A 22,683-nucleotide genomic window follows, 5' to 3' on the forward strand; every position below is an offset into this window, starting at 1 on the left:
GGATTGTCAAATGGCAGGATTGCAGGTAATGTGTTTCTATTAGGGTCTCTCTGTTGTGTAAGGGAAGGCACCTGGCTATTCTGTGGTGTTTTTGAGCCATTAAGGAACATACCTATCATGTCATTTTGTAGTTTGCTGAGATAGGTATTATTCTGTGACCCTTTGTTGATTAGATAAAAATTGGCTCAGGAATACTTGAGTGTTTCTCATTATCTGAGTATTTCTTAAATTTTTCTATCCCTAGATTGTGCCAAGCTGAGTTTGAATAACCTTCTCTTGGTCAAATCAAGGAGGGAACTTGGTGTCCCCCCCTCCAAATGGAAATATGTTTTTGGCAAAGAAAGAGCCAAAAAGAACAAGAAAGGAGACGGTCCCTAAGCATATTACCCGCCCACTTCCAAAAATGCTCCAGGATTTTCATCAGTCAGTGGATGTTTCTCATCCTCCTGTTAGTACTGACCTCTCAATATTTGCTTAATCTGATCCATAAATTATTGTAGCACATAACAAGTCCAAAAAATATGAGGAACTCTTGCAGCTCTGTGATGTAAATAAGGGATTTAAGCATGAATATGATGGAGTGAGAACTGGAATGTCCAGTGTCACTTCACAGACTCCAAACAAGATGCCTGTGACCTTGCTGGGTGGGAGATATGCACACTGAGGGAAGTTTACATGTGGAATTTAAACAAATGTGGCTTAAACTGAGCATATGGTGATTTTACTGACAGGTACCTGTTTGTGTGCCTTGCTTATGGATAAAGCAATTAGCTGATCAGTAAATGCTGAATAAGTGATAACTATTATGCCTAGAGCTGAATAAATACACATAAAACATCTGTATTTCTGTTTAGAATGCTACATGTGAACATACCAGCAGCTCTCCAAGCCCCTTTGTATTGTGGAAGCACAAATCAGGGCTTGGTAGATCTTGTGAGAGATTTTTGGGTTCTGTAAATAAAATGTCATGACTTCGAACACAGCATTACACTGAACCAAGTAGGGCAGAAATAAATGGTAGCATAATAATATTTTTATACCCTGAATGTAAAACTCTGTTTACAGTTTTGCAAGATGAATCTAGAGGATTTTGTCTGTAGTTTAGTGTGGCCAAAATGTAAATGTTTTGCTCTGTGCTGGGCTCTAAAAATGTAGATTTAACTCCAAAGGTATGAAAGATTTCAAAAGTATTATATAAAGTCTGAAATGCATAAGTAGGAAATGCTGTGCATGCTTTTTCCTCACATCTCTCCTTCAGTTACAGTAATTTAGGTTTCAGTGTATGATGAATTCTGTCATAAATTACTACCAGAATACATTTTTCAGCTTTGGAGTAAATTTTGCTAAAATTAATATGGAAACCCTCCCATGTTTGAGTGAGAGATCAAAGAAAATCCCAAATGGAAAACACACTTTTGAGAGGGGGGGAAAAATAGTTCTGAGTTCTTAAACTCTTGCAATGAAGATAATTTAATTAAAGTCAAAGCAAAACTAATTAAGAACTTAAAAGTGGAAAATTTTGGTTGCATAACATCCCTGAAACATGGCAGGATGGGTTTATTATCATTGCCAGAATTCCTGCTCATACAGCCAGGTGATGCCAGTGGATCCCAATGGAAATGTACAGCTGGATTGCAGTTTTCTGACCACTCCTTTTGGCCTTTCTGCTCTTTCTTACTATTCCTGCTCTTTTGCTTCTCAAAACAAAAAAAAAAAAGTATTTTGGCAGGAAATTCCTTTTCTCTCCTATGAGTTTTTTCTGGGTATGCAGCAATGGGACAAACCAGCTGAGGTTTATCAGTTTGTTGTTTTTATTCATGGATTTCATGGTTCATTCCTTGAATTAACCATTCCCAAGTGGAAAAAGAAAGCATGTTCACACACATCCCCCTGGTCTATGTGCATCTTTTCTTGCCCTCTTCCTTGAAAATGGAGAGGGGATTTTGAATATTTCAGCTTTGTTTGTTTCACTTGAAACACAGTGAAAATATTTTAAGTGCAAAATTAAATGAAATAATTTAGTGAGGCATTCTTACTTCACACTGATCTTAAGGTATTGCTATAAAAGCTTTTAAATATGATGTTGTGATGATCTCTAATCCTTTAGCACTCATTCATTTTTCTATCATATCCTTCAAAAGCTTCTCTAGGAATGTGCTTTTTGGGTTAGTGTGCACATGTGGTTTTTCTGGCTATTTAGTGAAAGCCTAATGAGCTGGCTCCCTGCTCTAGCAGATCAAGACTTTCTCAGGCTGAGTTTTGCTCTTTGAAGAGCGTTGCCATATGTGGGAGGTTTGTTTTTTTGGGTTCTCTCAGGTGCTCTTGGCAGATGGAGCTGGAAGCATTCAGGATACAGAGCACCAAGCAACTCCTGTGCAGGTGGCTGGGGGGTCACCAGGACCACAGCAGGAGCCTGGCAGATCCACAGAGTGCCCGAGCAAGGGACTGCTGGAGGTGGGAAGCACAACTCTGGAGTTCAGCAGCTTCTCTGGGCACCTGGTTCCTTGACCAAGGCAGTTCTTAATTAGATTCACAGCAAATTGTTTCCAGTCTCATGACAGAGCTGGAATTATAAAAATGTGATCTCCCTTTTAGTTCTGTTCAAGAGCCCCAAACTGACCTGCTTTTCTTCATTCTTCATTCCCTCAGAGAGGAAAGATCCAGATCCCTTTGACCCTAAACAGTGACCACAGGCAGTGATCTTCATCCCTTACTTATTTAGGAGCTGAATGCAAGTTTACAGAGGCAAATGCCTTTTGAATCCAGGAGCATTCCTGGTCCAGGCAGACATCACTCACTGCCTTGTGTGCTGGTTGGTTGATTGGTTTGCTTCCCTTTTTTCTCTTTTCATTTGTCATCATAGTGGAATTTTGGTTTTCCAAGTTTGATGTAATTTCATGCAGTGTAATTCTAGTTGCTTTCCTAATGAAGATGATGAGCTTCATCTTCTTTTAAAAATGTTCATCTTTAAAATAAAAAATCAACACATTTTTGGCTGGGGGAACATTGACTTTAAACAAAGGCACCAGGTTTTCTATTTCTTTTTTTAAACTTTCCTTCTGAGGCACTGCCAGGTGTTTGCAGCATAGGATAGGAGCATAGGAGTAGTATCCTTAGGGAGGCAAGACTTTCATTTACCCATAGAGAGATGATTTCTCACCATCTGCTCTGCATCTCAGACAACTGGGATGTTAAAAACGTGAATTTTCCCATCCTCTGGGAGCTTTCCTGCACAGCTCACGTATTACAGAAAGAAAAAGATGTCACTGAAAAGAACTGTTTTACTTCTGGGCCATCATAGATGACTATTTTTCAGCAGCAGGGTTGTTGTGATTTTTGTTTTATTTTTTTTAAAGCCCACTAATTAGTGCATGTTCTTAATTAACTGGACAAATTCATTCTGTAAAGAAAACAGCTGAAAATAAAAATAATTCAGTGGTTATGCAAAACAAAAACATTTGAGAAAGCATTTTTAGAGCCAGTAAAACCCTGAGGTAATATTAAACTGCTTTATTCTAAACAAAATCTATTTTTCAGAGTGTTTTATAAGTTAGTGTATTTTTCACTCTACTAAGTTTTTCTCAAGGTAGAGAATATAAAAACCTTAGATCTCCATAATTTCTCTACTGTTGCATAAAATGGAAAGCAAGAATTTAACAGTATGGAAATAGCTTAATTTTTTCCATTTTTAAAAAAAGGTAGCAAAGAAGCCTTTTTTCAAGTACAAACATTCAGCTCTGAGCTCAATGTGAAATTTCTTCTTAGAACTTCTTTATATCCTGTTACTTAGGCTATTTTCTTAGACTTTTCCCAAAAGAGGAGCAAATGCAAGGTATTTTTGTGTAGACGTGTGACCATCTGCAGATTTGGAAGAAGCATTTGCACTAAGGGAGGGACAATCACCCTGCCAGGTTTAGTTTCAGACAAGATTTCCATTCTATAGGTGCTGTACATGGAGTTATTTGGGGATGTTCTATAGAACCAGACACTTGTGTGACCTTGACTGCAGAAGTGTTTTCACAACTTCACATTTCTATATTTATTCAGCAATATTTTTCAGTTAGCTGTCAGTTCAGAAACCTCTCTAAATAAATAAATAAATTTGTTACTCTTAATAATGAAAGAATTTTCAACTGTTTTTTGCTCTGAGGAATAATCATTCCAGAGCTGAATAAATAAGTGGACATGTTTGGCAATGCTAGTTTTAATATTTCCAGGTCTGTTAGAAGCAGATGTGCAATACACAGAAAATTACAGTTCATCCTGTAGTAAAAGCAGAAATGTATCATGAATTTCAAGAATACTCTAAAACCAAATATTATAGAGTTCTTCTGTGCATTTCTCACACTACTCTACATCTTTGAAATGCTAAAACTTGCCAAATTCTCTCACTCTTTCTGACTTCCAGGATGGTTTTTCAAGATGTGCTATCAAAGCAGGGACTTTAATCATCTCCCTGAAAGCTTTAAGCAAAACCACTCCATCTAAACTTCCACTCTTAATTATCCAGTTGCGCATTTTTGCTGTTGAAGGGAAGGAATTAAGATATAACAAAATCCTTTCGTTCTTGCAGGCTTAAAAGAAGTTGTGATACAGTTATTTTAGGAAATATGAAATGGATCTACATGGCAGTTGCAAATTTGGCTTGTTGTAAAATTGAATGGCATCAGTAGTTAAGAGTCTGACCCTTAGAAATGAGACCTGCACACAGGAAATTAATAAATTATTACTCTAATAAAGGAGTCTTGTTGTTTTTTTTTATTTAGAGATAATGCTTCCCATGGCTTTTGGAGGAACTAAGCCAATGGAGAGATCTATGGGTGGATTGGGTTTTGTCTGCTCCTTTATTCTTGGTTTTATGTCTTTGTGGCAGTATTGACTCCAGTGAAGTTATTTCTCTCTTGTGCCAGTGTAAGAATAACGAGGAAACCTTTTCCCAGCAAGCTGCAATGTAACCTTGTGGAAGACACTACTGGAATTTATATATTGATAAAACGAATATAATATATTGCACAGAGGTTTTGTGAGCTTTAATTAATATTAGAATAGTTTTACATTGAATAATGATGGAATTGTCTTGAGTTAATTAACTCTAGATCTCAAGGACATCAGCCTGTGGTGGTTGAATGCAGCAGATAGTGTGGGTGTGCCAAACTTCCAAAATTGCCCTCTTTTAAAAGCCATTGTTTTCAAGGTGCCCCAGCATTGACTTTAAATTCTTTGTTTGCTAATTTGTCATGTGAACTATAAAATATTTTTTATATAACATGGAGGAAGGATTTGGTCATTAAAAAGTGTCTAAGGAAATAGTTGAAAATAGATATGTTTATTTAAGTAGAACTTTGATTACTTGCCAAAATGCATCTTTGAAAATTTGATTACTTGAAACAATTTAAAAATATTTTCTGTGGCAGGAGAGGTGAGTTGGGAACCTCCTTGCTGGTACCATGCCATTAAATCTTGTTGGTTTCTATCTAGTGAGCAAATTTACTTCATGGTGAAATATATAGAAAAAAAGCAGATTTTCTTAAATTTTTATTCCATATGAGTAGTTCATGGTGATCTTGTTCTTGTCAGGTTGGAAGGGTGATGGGCAGCTCCCACTGAACCCTCAGCTGGACCTTAGAGCTCCCGAAGTGACGGTAGCAGATACCACTAAATTATTGCTTCATATCATTCCTATCATTTGCTTGGATTTTTGCTTTTTGAGTCATTTCTTTCTCACTTTTGATTTTCATTGTGACATTTTTTTTTCCCCTTCACCTTTAACCATTTCACTCTAACCCATTCTCATTTCCAGAAGAGCACCCCTTGTGTGACGTAGGGGAGTTCCTGTGCCACGATGGTGTCACTTGTGTGTCCTGGCACTGGCTGTGTGACGGGGAGCTTGACTGTCCTGATGATTCTGATGAGTCCTTAGACACCTGTAAGTAAAGGAGGAGCTGCTCTTTTCTTTCATCTCCCTTTAAACTGAAACATTTTCAGTCACACTGATGATACAACTGGAAGGGCAGATTCCTTGTCGTTTTATCAATCCTGTTTGAATTTTCTTGGTGAGGCACAGGAGGTTGAGGGGAGCAGGTTGCATTCTTAGTGTAGGTGAGAGACAGAAGATATGGATGGGATGGAAGGTGTTTTGTTCTTGTGCCACTGTGTCGTGAGCACTGGCACTGGAGCGTGTGTGCCCTCTGCTCTCGCCGAGCTGTCGATGGGCTGAGAGGGGACAGGCAGAGTCAGGCACAGGAAAATGTGCTCCTCTAAAATACATTTAGGGGGAGCTGGGGTGGAAGAGAAGAGTGCAAAGTATTTTCAATACAAATATGAAAAGAACAAACATCAAAGGGAAAAATGAAAGACGATGTGAGAGCTGTGAGGGGGGAAATAAACAAAGAAAGGAAGATGATGGAAAGCTTTAATAAAACATATTTAATTATAGTGAAGACCTTTTTGGTTTTTTTGGTTTTTAATGTGGCTAAGAGCTTTTGAACACCAGAGTAACAACCTTACAGACTTTTTTCTTATCAGCCTTGTAGACTACTGATGAGGTGTTATTAAATCTTAATGTTCCCTTGTTTCCTGTGTTCTGAGGAAAATGGGGGAATTTCCTGATTTTATCCCCAGGATAATCACTTAATGTGAAAGAACCACCATGTATTTTGTATCAAAGCAATACTGACAATCAGGAAGGCTGGAAATGGGGTTTGCTGCTCAAAGAAAAGAAAATATCAAACATCAGCCAGTATTTAGGAGTCTAATCTTTAAAATGAGGGACAGAAGCTCAAGATGTCTGGGAGCCATTTCTGTCTGGGCAAACACTGCAGTGCTGATTGCAGCCTTCCTGCTCCAGAGCTTGTTCTCTGCTACTGATCAGACAATTGCCTCGGGGACTGTGGCGAGGGTGCTCTGATTAACCACCCTCCACAGACTTTGGGATTCTCAGCCACAACATCCTGCAGTGGGAAGTGTTGGGTACAGCTGGGATTTTGTTACTGCACTGCTGACTGATTGCCCCTTTCTCGGATGTGTTTTCAAGCTCAGTGTTGATATGAGCAGGTAAAAGTTTTCCTGGTGAATGAATGTCGAGGTAGGAGCACACAAATGGTCACACACAGTTTTTAACTTGCCTTCTGATATTCACCATGTAGTTCCAAATCCAACAGCTTACTGGATGCCCAGGTATTTTCCTCTTGAGAATGTCACGTGTTTTGTAAAACCTGTGTTCAGCAATTCCATTTACAGTTGTGGCATGTTAAAAACATGGCATTTGGAGTTTAGTGGTGGCTTGAAGAAAAGGAGAAGGAGTAGGAAAGAGAGTCTACACTTTTCCTAACATCAACCAGCATGGTCCCCTTGGAAACACCTTTCCCTTCACAAATGTGAGCAGTTTGTGTCAGATGCTTTCCTTAGGCTGTCCTCAGCCAAAGGCAGGGGTCAGCACCGTGGCCTTTCTGGTTCTAGAGGAGGAAGGTGTTTGAATCCTTACTCTTTGCACCTGCCCTGGCCCTCTGCTGAGGAGCTGCTGGGTAATGAGGTGCCTGGGCCACAGCTGAGTGAGTGAGACAATAATTGCCTTAGGTCTGCTGCCCTCTCTCACCCTCTCAGTGCAACTCAGCCCAGGGCTGAGTGAGAGCCAAGTGACAGCACTGGGGCATTGGGTGAAACTCTGTTACATAATTGCTCACAATTTTGGTTTGCACTGGATGCTCCTGTATTTTTTAGTCAGCACAATTTTCTGCCAGATTGTTGAAACATGTGTGCCTACTCTGGCTTCATCAGGTAAGTTGTTTCTCATTAAAAATGAATATAATGCACCTGATTTTTCCTGCTGCTACTTTGCACCATGTTGTCTGTAGAAACTTAAAAATTATATTGAAAATATTCTTATGACATATTTAATCCCTGGTGCTATTGTCAGGGACACAGCACATTCAGTTTTTGTGCATAGAGTCCTGTGTCTGTTTGTTTTAGATGAATTTGTCAGCTCTTTTTTGACTTGCATATGATGAATTATTTGGTGTAGCCTGACAGATATTGCTAGTTGTTCCTATAGCCGTAAACAAATGGATTTTGATTGATTTTTTGTGTGGATTTGTGCCTAGTAATAGGGTTTTCTGGGTTCTAATAATGCACTAGCATTGATCAAAGCTTTTTCTGCAAGTGGAAGTTCTTAACTTCTCTCCTGTGAGGATTTTAAAGTATAGAAAAGGAGAGAAATTCTCAAGCTGCAGCTTTTCCCATGGTGAGAATATGAGAAGTCTTATTAGTCTCATCACGCAAGCATCTATTTACAGAAAACATCCAGGAACTAAATATCTTTGTGAGCAATCTCCTGGTGGCGTTTTTACCAAGTTTTGCAATGGAACCTGAAAGTTCTTTGGCTGTACAAACACACATGCTATGCCTGTATCCACTACTTGCCTCAGGAACCCACCTGAAATCCTACAATCTAGGAGGTTAGTAGTGTTTGTAAGGAGATCTGGGATGGGACAGAAAAGGGGGAAATTGTAGGATCTTTATTTATTGTTAAATTCAGTGTCTGTTGGCCAAAGCTTGGGCAGGGCTCTGTGCAGGCACAACTTCCTTGAGCTGTTGGGTTTGTGCTGGGGAGTTCTGGCTCTGCCTGCGTGTTCTTGCAGGCAGCAGAAAGCTTCCAGAGCCAGTCTGTTCCCCTTCTACTTCCCACCTTCCTCTAAATGGTCTCACAAGCAGCTTGGTAAAATCACAAGTGAACTCCTACAGCATCTACACTCGTGTTCTCTTCCATTTCTTAGCAGCTGTAGTTCTTTCTGCTCTCTGAAGATGCTGTTTTTTACAGTACCAAGGTACCTCAGTAACTTCTAATGAATAATTTAGTGAACAAATTCTGTTGCTTTTCTGTTCCAGAGTTGTTCATGAGAAAATTGATTTTTGAAAAAAATAAAATGTAATAATAAAACTCTTGACCAAGTAATTTTTATGCCTTCTTGGGTGGTCTCTTGGTTGTTCATGAGTTTTTTGCAAATAGTCAGGATTCAAAAATCAATTTACTCTACCTAATCAGATGTTGCTGGGTTCTTCAGTAGGCTAAATCAGCAAGCTCCCTCAAAATCAATAGAGCTTTATCAGACAGCCCAGAATCTGGCCAGACAGTTTGGCTTTTACAGATAGCTGTGAGTCTGGAGGTTGATGCAAATGTTCAGAGGCAGGGCTCTGTTAAAAGGAAAAATATAATGGCTGCCTGCAGAATCACCTGACACGTCATTTTGGTGGCACAATTACAAAACTCAAATCCATTGGTGAAAAGCATTGAGTTTAAAAGCATAACACTGACAACAATTTGTGTATTTGTATCATTAACTGACTCCACTACTGTGTGCTGTAGGCAGTTAGCACTTATAAACATCAATGCAATACTCATTTTCTTGGGAATGGTTTTAGTGGTGTTTTTTGGGGCTTTTTGATTGTTTTATTTTTGGTGTTTTGATTAGATTTTTTGGGCTTATTTTACCATTCTTGCCACTAGTGTTGCCCTTAAGCCCTAAGTATTTACCTATCTCAGCAACGGTAAGTAGAGAAGTTCACTAATTTTTTGTATTTTAAAGATCCAGTTTAAAACATGGTTTTTTAACCTGTGTGTTTTGTATTGCACAATTGTACCTCTCAATAATATATTCATGCTAAGTAAGCCATGTCCAAGGTCTACTGTGGTTTCTGAAACCAGACAAATATTTGATGTGATGTGCTATTACCTGCTTTTCTCCTCAGCCTCCTCCTAACAGAGATCTAAAAGGTGCTTTGGCAAATTACTCCTTCCATTTAGTACTTAAGGCTTTTTCTGTGTGTTTGCAGCTTCAGAACTCATCTGCCTTGCATGTTGTTTTCAAATCTGATCTCACCAACCCCTCTCTGTCAGGATGTATTCTGCCAGGGCGAGGTGAAGCAAAGGAGCAGGGAGAGAAGTTGCTGATCTCCTACAGCTTCTTTTTGAAACTGTGCACACTGATTGTGTTTGGGTATTGTGATGCTGGGTGCAGCAGCTCCAGCAAAGGCTGTTTGCTGTCTCTCAGCCATGGAGAAGAGAAGGATGCTGTAACAGTACCTGACAGCTGCCCTGTGAGGAGACGCTTGAGGTCTGGAATGAGATTCCCCTGAGCTCCTTTTGTATCCATCTGTGGCAGAACAGGCAGCAGAGCTCTGCAGCAGCACAGCTTCCCATTAAAACCATCTATGACCCCAAACACTGCTTGAATGCCATGAATAACCCAGAGGGAATAAAACCCTACAATATCAGATCTCCCATTAATAGAGAAGTGCTCTAAAAGGAACTGCCAAGTCCAAAAGTGCTTGATGCTCATTTGTTTTAACAGCAGCAAAATCCTGAAAACATTTCACTCCTCACAGCCAGACTGCAACTCTTGTCTCTCCTATTGTCCTCAGCTGCCCTTTGTGATCCTGACACTGCTGCTCTGGTATTTGAGCTTTCCTAAATGTTGTCCAAATACTGTTTGCATACCTTCCACCCACACTATTTATTTGTGGCTGACTGGCCCTGCATTGAAGCAACTCTGGTTGCCATTAATAAATCATCAAATTTGAATGGTCCCTGTCTCTGGTAGTTGAGTAGATGTACCCTTACTGTAACATGTTGAAAGTATTTCTGATAATTATCTTCCTCTGGGATTTTAGGGAATGTCAGTGTCTATCATCATGATTAAACTGAACTTGGAGGAGCAAAAGAAATGCAGCAACCAGAAGTGCCTTGTTTAAAAGCTTCAGTCTCACTTTGGTTGCTAAAAGTGTGCCTTTCATTCTCTGGATGCTAATTATGGGAGACTAGTTTCAGAAGCTTAAAAATTGTTAATTGGCTACCTCTGTTGTAGTTCTTTTACCAGCAAAGGATAAGATAATTGGATGCAATGTTGCTCTTGTGGTATGAAACAACAAAGATAAAATTTCCTAAAGCTCCTAATTCTTTTATGAGTAGATTCATTGAAATTCAATAGAAGCTGGGATCCCAAACCACTCTTTAGTAGCTTTGGAAAATCCCAGCTCAATAAATAATGTGCATACATTGAAGATGCACTGCCATGAAGCTGGTAAATGTAAGTGAAGAAAATGCTGGATGTGAGGGGAAAATGTGGTCCTGTGTTCTCACTCTTTATCATTTTGGTGTGTGTAGTTACTGTTGAATAAGGAATCTGATATATCAAATACCTCTTTACACCTATTTTTCAGCAAGATATTTGAGCTTGTTACTGGCCAGATATTAATTTAATCTGATTTGAGATGATGAATGGATTCTCCCTTTCTTTCTCTGCATCAGGATTGGTCCTATCAGTAGTGCAGAACTTCTGAAGCTGTTGTAGGAAATGAACCACAGCAAAATGACAAATGTCAACAAATTTTATCCAACTGCTGCTAGTTTACATAAAATTAAGTTAAATGCTTAATGCAGCAACACAATATTGCCAGCTTTTATGTTAGCTGGTGAGAAGTGTTTCTGACAGAACAAGATGAATGTTTTGAAGGAATATTAGCTTTCCTGATACTATTTTTACAGACCTGAAACAAAACACTTCCCACTGAAGCTCTTCTTGCAGTTTACCCTGGCAAAGCTTCTGTGGTTGGTGAACACTGGTAAAGAAAAGACTTATAAAGGCATTTTTATTCTGGCTGGACCCTTTGCCATCCTGTTTACTGGCACATGGCCTGGCAGAGCTGCTGGCTTCATCCATCCAGGCTGTTGGCTCCTGGAATACATCTCAGTGACTGTGACCCGGGCTTCAGCTTCTGACCTCATTTTCTCCTTACTCCATCATTTGGAAAACCAGAGAGCTCAGCCTTTCCAGGAAATGTGGGTTTGCTGGTGTGATGGGATTGCTGATGTTCTGGTAGTTAATGGGGTATTAGAGCAAACAGCCTGGAAAGGATGGGGGTCCATGGGGCTTGTAACCTCTAAGCCCTTTGGGAAGGTTACCCAAAGCACCCCAGTGAGACAAATCCTGCTCTGCCATCAGTGTGGAGGAGCTCAGCCTGTTCCTCTGGGGAGTTTGGGGCTGCTCTTGATGATGCCCAGTTGTCATCCTAAGGGGGATCATTCTTGGAGGATGTTCCTGCCTTTCTCTCCACTGATCCTGCTCCTTTTCCCCCTGGCTCCCCATCTTTGGCTGTTGGGAGCTCTTGCCTGGGGCCAGGGGATAACTTTGATGCTTCTGATGTATTTTCTTCCTGCCACAGCCAGCATACAGGCAGTGCTGTTGAGAGAACATTTAGAGGCAATTCCTTTTTATAATTTCCCAATGGGCTCTAATTCCTCTTCTGAGGCATGAGCACATTGTCCCATCACTGGGATACAACATTTGCCTTCTCTACATAAATTAGTTCATTCACTTTTTTCAGGGGGAGTGACTTTAAATACTTGGTGGGATTAGACAGTGTCAGGTAACACCATGGGAACTAAAATTTACTCCAGACTGAACATAAGGATCTTGGAAGAGCAAGGTGTGAGTCAGAAAAGTAGAGATTCTCATTCCTGGTGAGTCAGGCACTGCTGCCTGAGCTCTAAAGGGCTGGGAACAGCAGCTTAGCCCCCAGCAGCTTCATTAAGCAAGGGGCTACAATTTCAGCTTTCTGAATAAAAAGCAATTTTTCTTAAATAATTATTTTGCAAATGTCCTGCTACACTCAGGTATACATTGGAATTTGGCAGGGAATAGAATTACTTTTTTCTGCTAATTTTCTTTAAAGCATTTAAAAGACTAAAAATGCTCAGTTAAATTTTTGTGCTATGTTGTTTCTTTTCTTCATCCTACTTTATTTTCTACTTTGTGTATTCATTTCACTTTGGTTTCCAGTCTGAAAGTTCTTTGTTTCCTTTACATAGTCCAAATACCCAAACCTGTTCCAGCCAAATATAATTACCTTAAAAAATAGATGAAGACTGAATTTTATTATCATTCTGAAGTTGGTTTTTTATATATGCAGATATTTAAACAGTTATGGTATATATTCAAATGTAAAGTGTTACATTAACTCCTTCTGCAGTGAAATGGTTTTGGTGAGGTGAGCTCATTTCTGGTGTGCTAGGAATGATTTTTGCCTTGCAAATATATAGCAGAAGGTCTGTGTGGTGCACAAAGAGTTTAAGAAAGAAGAATTATTTTGTTTTTTAAATGCTTCAGTGCATAGTAAGAGAATAACCTTATTCAAGATTTTCATTTCTATTCAACAAAGTGCTCAGGTTTGTCACCATCTGAGTACACAAAATGCAGCATAATGCATAAAATTAGATTTCATTTTGCCTTTGCACGTGGTGCAAAATAGTCAAAATCTTTAATTATGAATTTGGGGAGTTGATGATGTCAAAACCACAAAGATGAGAACTTCATGGGGAGGAATCATGGACCTGTTATTGTTATAAACTCAGCAGCCCTGGCAAGAGGTCCAGGATCAAATAAGTGCAGTTTCTGTGGCTGTGTATTTTCCTTTGGAATCAAGTAAGCAACAAGAAGTTCAGTGTTGAAGGATGTAAAGGTCATTGTATCTCTCAGTGACACAGTTATTAGAAATACTACCTCCTCTTTTTGCCTGGGCCTGATTATCCTGAGCATGATTTTCCAAAGTGATTTATGGGGAATTCAATTAAATGACTGCCAGCAAAATGAGCTTCTTTTGAGGTTTGTGGAAACATGGAGATGTAATCCAAGGCCAGCACAGAGCCTTTGAAGGGTGATACCCAATACCTAAAACTCTGAAACAGCTCATTTGTGGATTAATTGCTTGCTAAAATTGCAATTCCTACACAGAGGCAGACCTAATGTGATGTATACTCATAAGATGAGAAAATTAAAAGGTCAGTCTTTTGAAAAAACCTATAAAAGTAATTTCATACTTTGAGGAAGACTTTGTTTTTAAATTTTTTAACCCAAAACAATTTTATTTTCATACCGAAACTATTAATTATGCCACTCCAAAAATAAACTAAATAAGGAATTGCCCATGGAAAAAGGAGCCCTGTGGATCCAAGAACTGCACCTCTGAGATCCCCTGGGGCAGAAAATGCCCCCAAGGGGCCAGGAACTGGTCACTAGGCAAGTGAGGGAGCAGAGATGTGAGCTTACAGTGTGAGGTGTTTGTTTGGGCTTCTTTTAGAATTCCTTCTTGATATTTTGGTCCCCATTTCTATGCACATTTATTTACAATCCATTTAATTTGTATTCTATTTAACAACAGTTTTATTTTTTGTTTTCTTTTCTTCTCTTTCATATTTATGTCCTTGCAAATCTCTCAAGGCCTTCTGTACATCAGCTGAGCCCTTTCACTGTAGCACTGCATTTTCACACAGTATTTTGTTTCTCCCTAATCCTTGCTGTTGCCTTATTCATTACCTTCACACTTTCCTTGCTTTTTTTCTTAGTACTGCTGACAAACTATTAAAACTGCTATGAAAACTATGTTTCATTTCCCATGGTCCTTTATTTTTCCTCTCTCATCATCATCAACAGGTTCCCTTTCCCCTCTCATAGGTCTCATCAATTTTGCTGATACCCAGACCTACTCATTCCTTTTCTGTCTCAGTTTTTCATCCCATTAACATCCCATTGTGCCTTGCTGTCCAGGACTGCAAGAAGTGTCTCTTGCTGCCCTTGCTGCTGCTGTTCTAGAGTCAACATCAGGAAAAGAGAATATTCTGGGAAATGAGGAGTGCACCTTTTGCAGGGTAATTCAGCCAAACCCCAGAGCTGATTGTGAGGGTGTTGATTTTTAGGCTGTCACTCAGGCTTTCTCTGCCAGGAACAGCTCTGGAATAAGGGAAGTGGAGAAATTGCTGTATCACAGCAATGTCTAATCAATAGTCATTGACAAAATGCAGAAACATATTTAGGAGAAAACATAAGAATATAGCATCATCAAACTCCTTCTTGGCTCTGCTGACATCAAAAGGTAATTTTTGATCACACAAGGATTTAGAAATTACAGCAATCTTGGGTATGGAATGGCTTGTTGAGAGGTTTTTATCTGAGGTGGTGCTACTTCACCCAATTGCACTGAGGCTCATTACAGATGTTTATAATTGTAATGATGCATCTGGCCTGTAGATCTTACACTGGGAGAAATGTCATGGACTTAAATAGAGGGCTGGATGGATTTCTTATTTGTCACTTGAAATTGCCAGGGTAATAATCATTTTTCTTCTCCTTCAAAATTACCGATGAACACAACTCTCATTAGCAAGCAGATGAATTTCTGGAAGAAAAGTAAAATTGCTTTTTTTGAAAATAGGGCTGTGATTTAAAGTAAGAGTTTGTATATGTTTGTATTGATGACATGCACAGTAATTTTAGTCAGCAAAGAGGGCACTTTGCCATGGATGAAGAAATAGTGCTAGACCAAAACCTCTGCTCACAAAGAGTAGTGATAACTGTGACAGAGGAGTGGAACTTAATACAGCAGAAAAGGAAAAGATAAAAAATAATTTCAAACAAATTGAGATTTAATAAGTATTATTATTTAATTCCTTATGCTAACTTACAAAAGTACAGATCTAATCCAGAGAGCCCATGTTTTAGCAGCTCTTACTCATGCCCAGGCAGTTCTGGGGGAAATTTAACTGTGCCAGAGGAAACATTTTCAGGTCTGCATTGCTAAACAGCTTTGTGTCACATTATTCAAAGCATGTGCAACCACTTTGGAGGATTGTGAGCTGTGCCCCCAGAAATGGGTCTTAAACTGTATGTAAAACTTGGAAAATGCCCACTGTGAGGTAATTTCAAGTTAGTTTTACTCATGAGAGAGCAGTCAGTTATGGGACTGGACCCAAGTTTGTGTTTATACTCCCTCACAGAGAATGCTAAATTAATTTTTACCATCTGCCATTTATCACCTCGTTTAAGGCTCAGGTATAGCTATTAATGGTAGAGATGCAATAACGTGAGTTACTTCAGAGTAAGGATGTGGAAAACTGATTTTTCATTACTTAACTGTTGTAACAAAATCTAGGAGTGGGGGGAGAACCTGTTTTTTCATAGTATAATAAAACTACCTCTGAAGTTTTCCTTCTTCCTTCACTTGTTCAGCATTCATAAATAGATCAGGACTGCAAGAAGTGTCTCTTGCTGCCCTTGTGCTCAGGCTGTGGAGGATATTGGGATGGCATTTCCTAACTCATTCTTATTTTCTTTTGCTCTGCTTCTACACCAGGCTATTGATCTTTGGGAAAATTTTTAAAAACTATTTAGACTAAAATTGCCTAAGGTGGTTCTCTTCTTTTTGCAAGATGCAGCTTCCTTTACAAGTGTGCTGTGTTACCTGAAGCCAGTGAGCTCAGGTAACAAAAACCAGGTACAAATAATGAACAGCATAAGTAATGGATGCCTGCTCTGCTATGAAGAGAGCAGTTCTGTGGTGTAACACCTGTTTGGTTCAATAACAAAGTAAAACCCACATTATTCTCTACTGAAATCTGACTGTGTTTTCATAGAAAAAATAGCAGCTATTGTCATTTTGCCTTTCAATGGATTTCTCTCCACCTTCCTAACCCTTTTCAGCTGCTGCTGCTGCCATCCCTGGCTCTGCTGTCAGTCCCTGGGCAGTCACATGCAGGAGGAAACGAGCTGGGGCCACAGTGTCAGCATCTGCTTTGTCCAGCATCTCAAATTAATAAGGGAACGTGCTCAGACACTGTGTTTTCCATAACAGCAAAGGCTTTGTTGCATTAATTTGTAATTCCAAGTTTGAAATGAGACAATTCAGTTTAGCAGCAGCCTTGTTTTCACAGTTGGGTTTTTATTCAGTAACCAGTACTAAGTTCTCTGTCCAAGACAGAGACTATTCTCTCTCTTTCCTCTTTACCCAAAGCTGGGGTTTTTTTGTTTGTTTGGGGTATTTTTGTGGTTTTTTTAGTTTCTGCTTGCAGATGCAAGTGTACTGAAGGCTGTGGTTTGACTCATTAGGCTCCCCTAACACCAAGTCTCATTTCTTTTTGGCTGCACTGGAGATGTCTCCGAGGTCAGCCAGGTCAAAGCTGCAGATTCTACAAGAAACCATAAAACCTCTTTCCTGCTAACAATCCCAGGGGTTTGAATGTGCCTGATGGGTGAGGTCAGTTGAAATGAACTACCTTTGTATTTACAAAATTATTAATTTGCCTTCTTCTCACCTTCCTTCACGGTGGCTTTGGCCTGGCCTTCCACCCGAGGCACTCCCTGATCTGCAGGGGATGTCATGCCTGCCCTGGCTGTGTGACTTCATGGCAGGAGGAGGAAATTACAAAAAGATCATTAAGGTGTGAAATTAAATTCTTAAAGATGACACATCTAAAATAGCTAAAACATTACCCCCAAAACAAACAGTACCATTGATCCTACTTAATTACATGCTTAATAACTTTATACCAATGTAAAGCACATTGGTGGTGCACTAATCCATTTCATATTCACTGCCACCACAGATTTTCTCCTCCTTATTTGCTTTGAATCTCATCATTATCGTGCACATAAAACTAGTATTCTTAGAATTTTTATAGTGCCATTTCCATATAAAATGAGGAAAAGTCTAATATATGAATACTAAACAGCTCATTAACATGGTTTGCAATATATTTATTCGTGATAAAAGCAGCTGAGAAATGCTGATATAAAATAGTACTTCAGTCCCAGAGTATGTCTAAGATGAGAAAAATCATGCCTCTGATAATAAATACTTCAGGGAAAACAGAAATTTTAAATACAAATAACATCAAATAAAGAGCTTTGTATGCTTAATTAAACACATTAACAGATGCATTTTTTTCAGTTAAATAATTAATATATTTCTAATACTAGCAGCAAGAATATTTTTTGTGCTTTAAAAAATTACCTGGAAAGGTTTTTATTTCAGGAGAAAAAATGCTGCCTTTAAAAGACATTAGAGACATTCTTATCTGGAAGTGGCACAAAGATTGTTAATGATCAAATTACACAGCAAGCAAAATGTGTGCAAGGAGAGCCTGATCTCTCATGTCAAGAACCCTGATCTTTGAATTTGCTCTGTGTGAGCAAGCCACTGTCTCCAGCCTAAGGAGCAGGATGGGCTTTGGAACAATTTAAGTGATGAATGCTTTCTTCTCTGTCCATGTGCATTAAATGCTGGTCCTTGAAGTTATTTTCTCTGGCCTTTCAGCCATGCTTGCTGTGCCCAGGCCAGAGGAACAGGCTGTGGTGAATTACCTGTCCAGACCTGCCCAGGGCTGTGTGGCAGAGAAAAATCCTGCACTCACTGGAAGCATTCTATGGAGTCTGGAGCAGGAGTTTAGGAATATATTCTGCAGGAATAATTGATGCGTTGAGGGTTTAAGTTGTTATAAATTGATCATTTGGTATAGATTTAGCCATGTGCTTCTTTCCTTTCTGCAAGTGTTTTATACTGACCTCAACCAGAAGCTTTTGCTACTCTTTAGTTGTAGCTGGGCCCTATTAATTCAGCTGAAGTTTCATATTCCACATATCCATATTCCAAAATCATATCCAGGTTTCCAACCCATCAATAAACACTGCTGATAGCTGATACCTCTAAAAAGGGTCAGGGGAGGTCCTTGATCTTCACTCAGATAGAAAATTGTATAAATGGTTATTAAGATCAAAAGATAACACCAATTGGTTCTGCTAGAAGCCTATCTGCTGATGTTGACAGGAGGTATTATGTAGTGCCCTCTCCACACTACTGAATATCCCCAAATTGGAGAAAAATTGGATAAATCCTAATGATACTTTTTTGGCTTTTTTTTTTTTTTTTTTTTTTTTTTTTTTTTGTTTTTTTAAATAAAAGGGAATTTTATTTGAATTCTCCTCCAGTTTTCAGATTGGGTTGTTGGGCTTAAGTCACCAAAGCAGGTAAAATGGGAGTTAAGCAGAGGAAGAGTGAATTCATGTATATGCAAGGTAGGGTGCAGAGCTCTGGGGCAGATGGGGCCATTTTTGATTTCCATTCTGCTGTGAAGGAGAGAGCACAGTCCTGGTGCTGGGATGGGCACAGGGCTGCCTTTGGACTGCTCCTTCCCTTGTTTACCAGCACAGCTCACAGTGATGGTGCAGATGAGCAAGAATATTAAAAGAAGCCATTGCCCAGCACTGTTCCTTAGTCTGCCACAGAAAGGGATGCTGGAAGGAGGACTTGGCTAATTTAATGTTTCTGTGAAGTGTGCTGATTGGTTAGGCATGTATATGGATTTTAACTTTTTTTTTAAACATTTTATATTTTCCTACAAGAACTGGAAACATGAAATAGATAAATATTCCTTAATAAGCCAGAAGAAGGTCAACTTTGACTAATCCAAGCTTAAAGAAAAAGAGGCTTTGTGGTTGGTGCTTTTATTTTATTTTTTTGAGCTGATGATAGTGAGATGATGCATATTATATTCCTTGACCTTTAAGGCCTGGGCTGTGTTTTTTGGCACGCTGCTGTCAGGAGTAGCACCCAGAAAGATGAGAGCACACCGTGGTTACACCTCCAGCATCCATAATGCAGCCACAGGCAGGAGGGGGGAGCTCAGCTGCTGCTGCTGCTGCCCCTTGGAAAGCCCTCCTGGGGCTGTGCAGGACAAATGGCTCAGCAGGAGCCCTTGGCCTGGCAGGGGAGAGCTGGAGATGGAGGGAGCTGCAGGATCTGATCAGTTTTCAAGGCTTCTCACAGCCCACACAGGTCAGTGAGAATGGAGCAGCCTTCACTCCTGGGTTATGCAGTGCTGCTGGCAGGCAGGGACAGCTCACAGAGCCTGGCGCTCCTGAGTCACTGTCCCATCACTGAGCACTTCTCAGCTCCTTTTCTTACAGTCAAACAGCTTTGTCTTGTCATGTCTGCATCCTACAGTTGTGGGGTTTTTAATGTTTTTCTTTTTTCTTTTTTTGTTTAAAGAATTAGTTTTCAAAGGGCTTAAAATAGCTTGCTCTAATTGGGAGCAATCCAAGTCAAGAAAGGAAGAGAAAATTGCAGTCATCCAGACAGCCCAGTGGCTTTTCTGGGGTAAATCATAAAGCCATAAATCACAGTGTGTTTATTCTGTTTTTCTGTGACTCAGCTGCATTTGTGGCTACATTTTAGCTGCCAGCAAGCTTATAATTTTGAGTGTATAAAAATTACTGTGAGATTCTTTAGGGAGATTTTACTTTTTTCAGCTTGATTTTTGTATGACAGTAAAGAGCTGACAAACTTCATGCACAGTCAAGGGAAATGTTTCTTTTCCATTGTGGAGAAGAAAGCCTAAGAGACATGTAAAATTGTACCTGAGGAGTGTACTGTGAGGAAAAGACACTGATGCAGTACCCATAATTGCCTTAAATTTCCATTTTTAAAAAGAAATCTATGTTTCATAGGGGCATAGAATGGTTTATGTTGGAAGGGACCTTAAAAGTCATGTAACTCCAACCTCCTGCAGGGACACTTTCCACTAGACCAGGTTCCTCCAAGCCCTGTCCAAGGTGCTCTTGAACATCAGCAGATTTTGACTCCTTTTGTGTAGGACCCTCACTGAAAAGGTTTTTTTTAACTGAAAAACCCCTAACACTTGGAAAATCAATGTGAAAAGATACTGAGGGCAGAAGGAGGAGTTGGATTTAAGGTGGAATTAATATGGTGTCTGTTGGGATCTCTCTTGTGATTTTTATCTTTGTTTGTCTTTCTGTGGCTGAGCAGAGCAGCACTTCACTGGATGCACTTTTAGTTATGCTTGAATTGAAAGATTCTCAGAGCAGTGCTGAAGAACCTTGTCACTAATGTGTGTCTGCATGTTCCTATGGCAGTTCTACTATGTAAGGAGCCCCACTCCTGGAGCTGCAGGGTGCAGGGTTCACTTAAACCTGACAGCAAATCTTGTGCTGCTCTGCTGCTGGGCCTGAGCCTCATCCCTCAGGGAGAGCATCTTGCTGTCTTGATCAAAGACATGTGCATGGTCCACCTGTAGCCCTGCAGGTCAGCAGAGCAGGGCTCCCCTGGCATCCCCCTAGCATGGCACTGTGATCTTTGAAAGGCTGAGATCACAGGGTGTGCCCAGGGCTGGGCAGGACTCCTCTCAGGCACAGCCTTATTAGTGGCACCATTTAATGAACCTGGGGTGCTGAAGGGATTTTGCCTTCTAATGCATCAGGTTGACTCTAGGATTTCTTTTATCAACTGAAATTACCAGAATAAAAGAGTGTATGCAAAGCCCTCTGTGCCAAGCACCAAAGGCAATTCCCATCCAACGGCCTCTGCACACACACTGCCCACGTGCCCACTTTATTGTTACTTATTTGTCATGACAGATTGGTTTTAGCTGGATGTTTTTAGCTTGTTAGAGCTGCATTAGTTAGTCTGCAGCCAGCAGTAGCATTTGGAAAGTGATCCATGCCCTCCCCAGCAAACTGCTCAGGAGGCAGTGATCTTTGGTGTGGCCTCCGTGCCTGGTTGTGCTGAGCTCATTAAGATGTCTCAGCCTCACAGAAGGTATCAGCTATATTAAGTAAGGAGTCCTGGCTATAAAAACAAATGCAGCATGGCATGGAAATACATTAACATCCCCTGGTTCACTGTAGCATCATGTTTGCAGGGAAACAAACAAAGGAGATATAATCAACTGAGCTGGCATCAGCCCAGTTACTCTGAGCAAACAGTAATAGCTTTCACAGGGTTCAGGGTTGGGTCTTCTGCTCATTAATATTCCTCTAAAGGGATGCAGGGTCTTTGCTGCTGAAATAAAGAGTGAATAAAATAAAAAGTAGAAATGTCTCTGAGCTGTGCCAGGTGTATTGCTGGGAGATGTTTAATCAGAAGCTTGGCACTGGTGGGAATGGTTTCCCTGCTGGGTGGCAGGGCCTCCTCCAGCCCCCCAGAGCCCAGCCAGTCACTGGTGGCACTGCAGTGCTCACCATTGCACTTGAGGACTCAGATTAGTTAAAACCAGTCTTTTCTGCATGTCTGTGTGCTCGGGGTGACTCCCTGACAGCAGCCCTGGCCAGAACATCTCCAGGTAAACACCCTCTGCCTCTTGTTTTGCCAGAGAACTGGGAGGGTGTGCAGACAAATCAGGATGAACGTGGCTTGTGTAAACCAGCTTTTCCTCCCTAATCCTCGTGGCACCTCCAGCAGTCCCTGGAAAGCAGGATTCATCCTCCCCAGCAGCTCTGGCAATCACAGGCTTTTAGCTGGGCTTGGGAAAGGTTTGACATAAATGCAAAGCCTGCTCTTAGTTTGGGCTTCATCAATCCTTTGTCTACAGAGCTCAAGTGCTCAGTTTAAAGTCTGGTTTGTAAATCCTCTACTGGTAACTGTTTTTTCTTGCTTTTTCTCTTCTCTCCTCCTCCACAGAGACTTTTGGAAGGCTGTTACAGCACGGATGCCATGAGGCTGATTATGAACTGCAGCTAATTCTGGCATCTTGTAAATATCAAAACAGCACATTTTGTTTTTACACTAATGCACTAAGGTCAAAATTGCCTTTCTATTTGAACAGATAAGCATTTCATCTTTGTTAATATCCACAACCTAAAAGCTGTAGGAGGATAACAGGAATTTTCAATGGTGATATGTTGATGTTTGGGCTTGCTCTCTGAGGAGAACTTCCGAAGACAGAAATATAACATGATGGTATAGCATTCTGCTGTGTGCCAGCTCCCTCTGCTCTGCAAGGAGCTTTCTGTGCTGCTTTCCAGACAGTGCACTGGGAAAGAACCAGTCACTGCAGCTCCTGGAGGT

At 40.2% G+C, this 22,683-nt stretch overlaps 1 protein-coding gene across 1 annotated transcript in view; it reads left to right on the forward strand.

The window, feature by feature from the left end:
- LRP1B (LDL receptor related protein 1B) overlaps positions 1 to 22,683 on the forward strand; it is a 474,765-nt gene that overhangs the window by 909 nt on the left and 451,173 nt on the right. Inside the window, exon 2 of the mRNA XM_050976996.1 lies at positions 5,801 to 5,926. Coding sequence (XP_050832953.1) covers positions 5,801 to 5,926 — 126 coding nt within the window. The remainder of the gene's footprint in view (positions 1 to 5,800; positions 5,927 to 22,683) is intronic.

Source organism: Serinus canaria, chromosome 7 (assembly GCF_022539315.1).
Source record: "Serinus canaria isolate serCan28SL12 chromosome 7, serCan2020, whole genome shotgun sequence".
NCBI classification, from domain to species: Eukaryota; Metazoa; Chordata; class Aves; order Passeriformes; family Fringillidae; genus Serinus; species Serinus canaria.